The sequence below is a fragment of the Nanorana parkeri genome, unplaced genomic scaffold (assembly GCF_000935625.1).
Source record: "Nanorana parkeri isolate BGI_ZX_2015 unplaced genomic scaffold, ASM93562v1 scaffold184, whole genome shotgun sequence".
Lineage (NCBI taxonomy): Eukaryota > Metazoa > Chordata > Amphibia > Anura > Dicroglossidae > Nanorana > Nanorana parkeri.
The window spans coordinates 454770-455558 of record NW_017306452.1 but is presented as its reverse complement, the minus strand read 5'-3'; the positions used below and the strand labels follow the sequence as shown (position 1 = coordinate 455558).

The following is a 789-nucleotide window of genomic DNA, read 5'->3' as shown; positions in this document are numbered from 1 at the left end:
CCGCTGACGCAGCCTCTGCTCCTCCTCGGCCCCCCGAATGGCCGCCGGCGACTGTCACACAGCGGCGAGGAGGAAGGGGGCGGGGACCACGGCACCGCGTCGAGGCCAATGAAAGGGAGGCGTGGAGAGGTGACGCGAGAGGTCTGGCCAATGGCTGGACGACTTCTCTCATACAGCGCGGGAGTGGGCGGGGCCCGGTGGAAGGTTGTAGTGTAGAATCGCTGAGTGACGTCAGCGGTAGAGTAATCCAGTAATCCAGAGAGAGGACTGAGCATGAGCTGAACTGTGTACATAGAACTACTACTACACCCAGCACTGAGCATGAGCTGAACTGTGTACATAGAACTACTACTACACCCAGCACTGAGCATGAGCTGAACTGTGTACATAGAACTACTACTACACCCAATATACACCCAGCACTGAGCATGAGCTGAACTGTGTACATAGATCTACTACTACACCCAATATAGAACTACTACCCCCATTATACACCCAGCACTGAGCATGAGCTGAATTTTACACAGAACTACTACTACACCCAATATAGAACTACTACACCCATTATACACTCAGCATTAGCTGAACTGTGTACTTAGCACAACTACTACACCCACTATGCACTGAGCAAGAGCTACACTGTGTGCATAGAACTACTACTACACCTAATATACACCCAGCACTGAGTAAGAGATGAACTGTGTACATAGAACTACTACACCCACAATGCCCCCAGCACTGAGCAAGAGCTGAACTGTGTACATAGAACTACTACTACACCCAATATAG

At 50.6% G+C, this 789-nt stretch overlaps 1 protein-coding gene across 1 annotated transcript in view; it reads right to left on the bottom strand.

The window, feature by feature from the left end:
• The window catches only part of GLCCI1 (glucocorticoid induced 1), a 64292-nt gene extending 63999 nt beyond the window's left edge, over positions 1 to 293 (bottom strand). Inside the window, exon 1 of the mRNA XM_018555118.1 lies at positions 9 to 293. Within this exon, the coding sequence (XP_018410620.1) occupies positions 9 to 293 (285 nt within the window). The remainder of the gene's footprint in view (positions 1 to 8) is intronic.
• Positions 294 to 789: the final 496 nt, after the last annotated feature.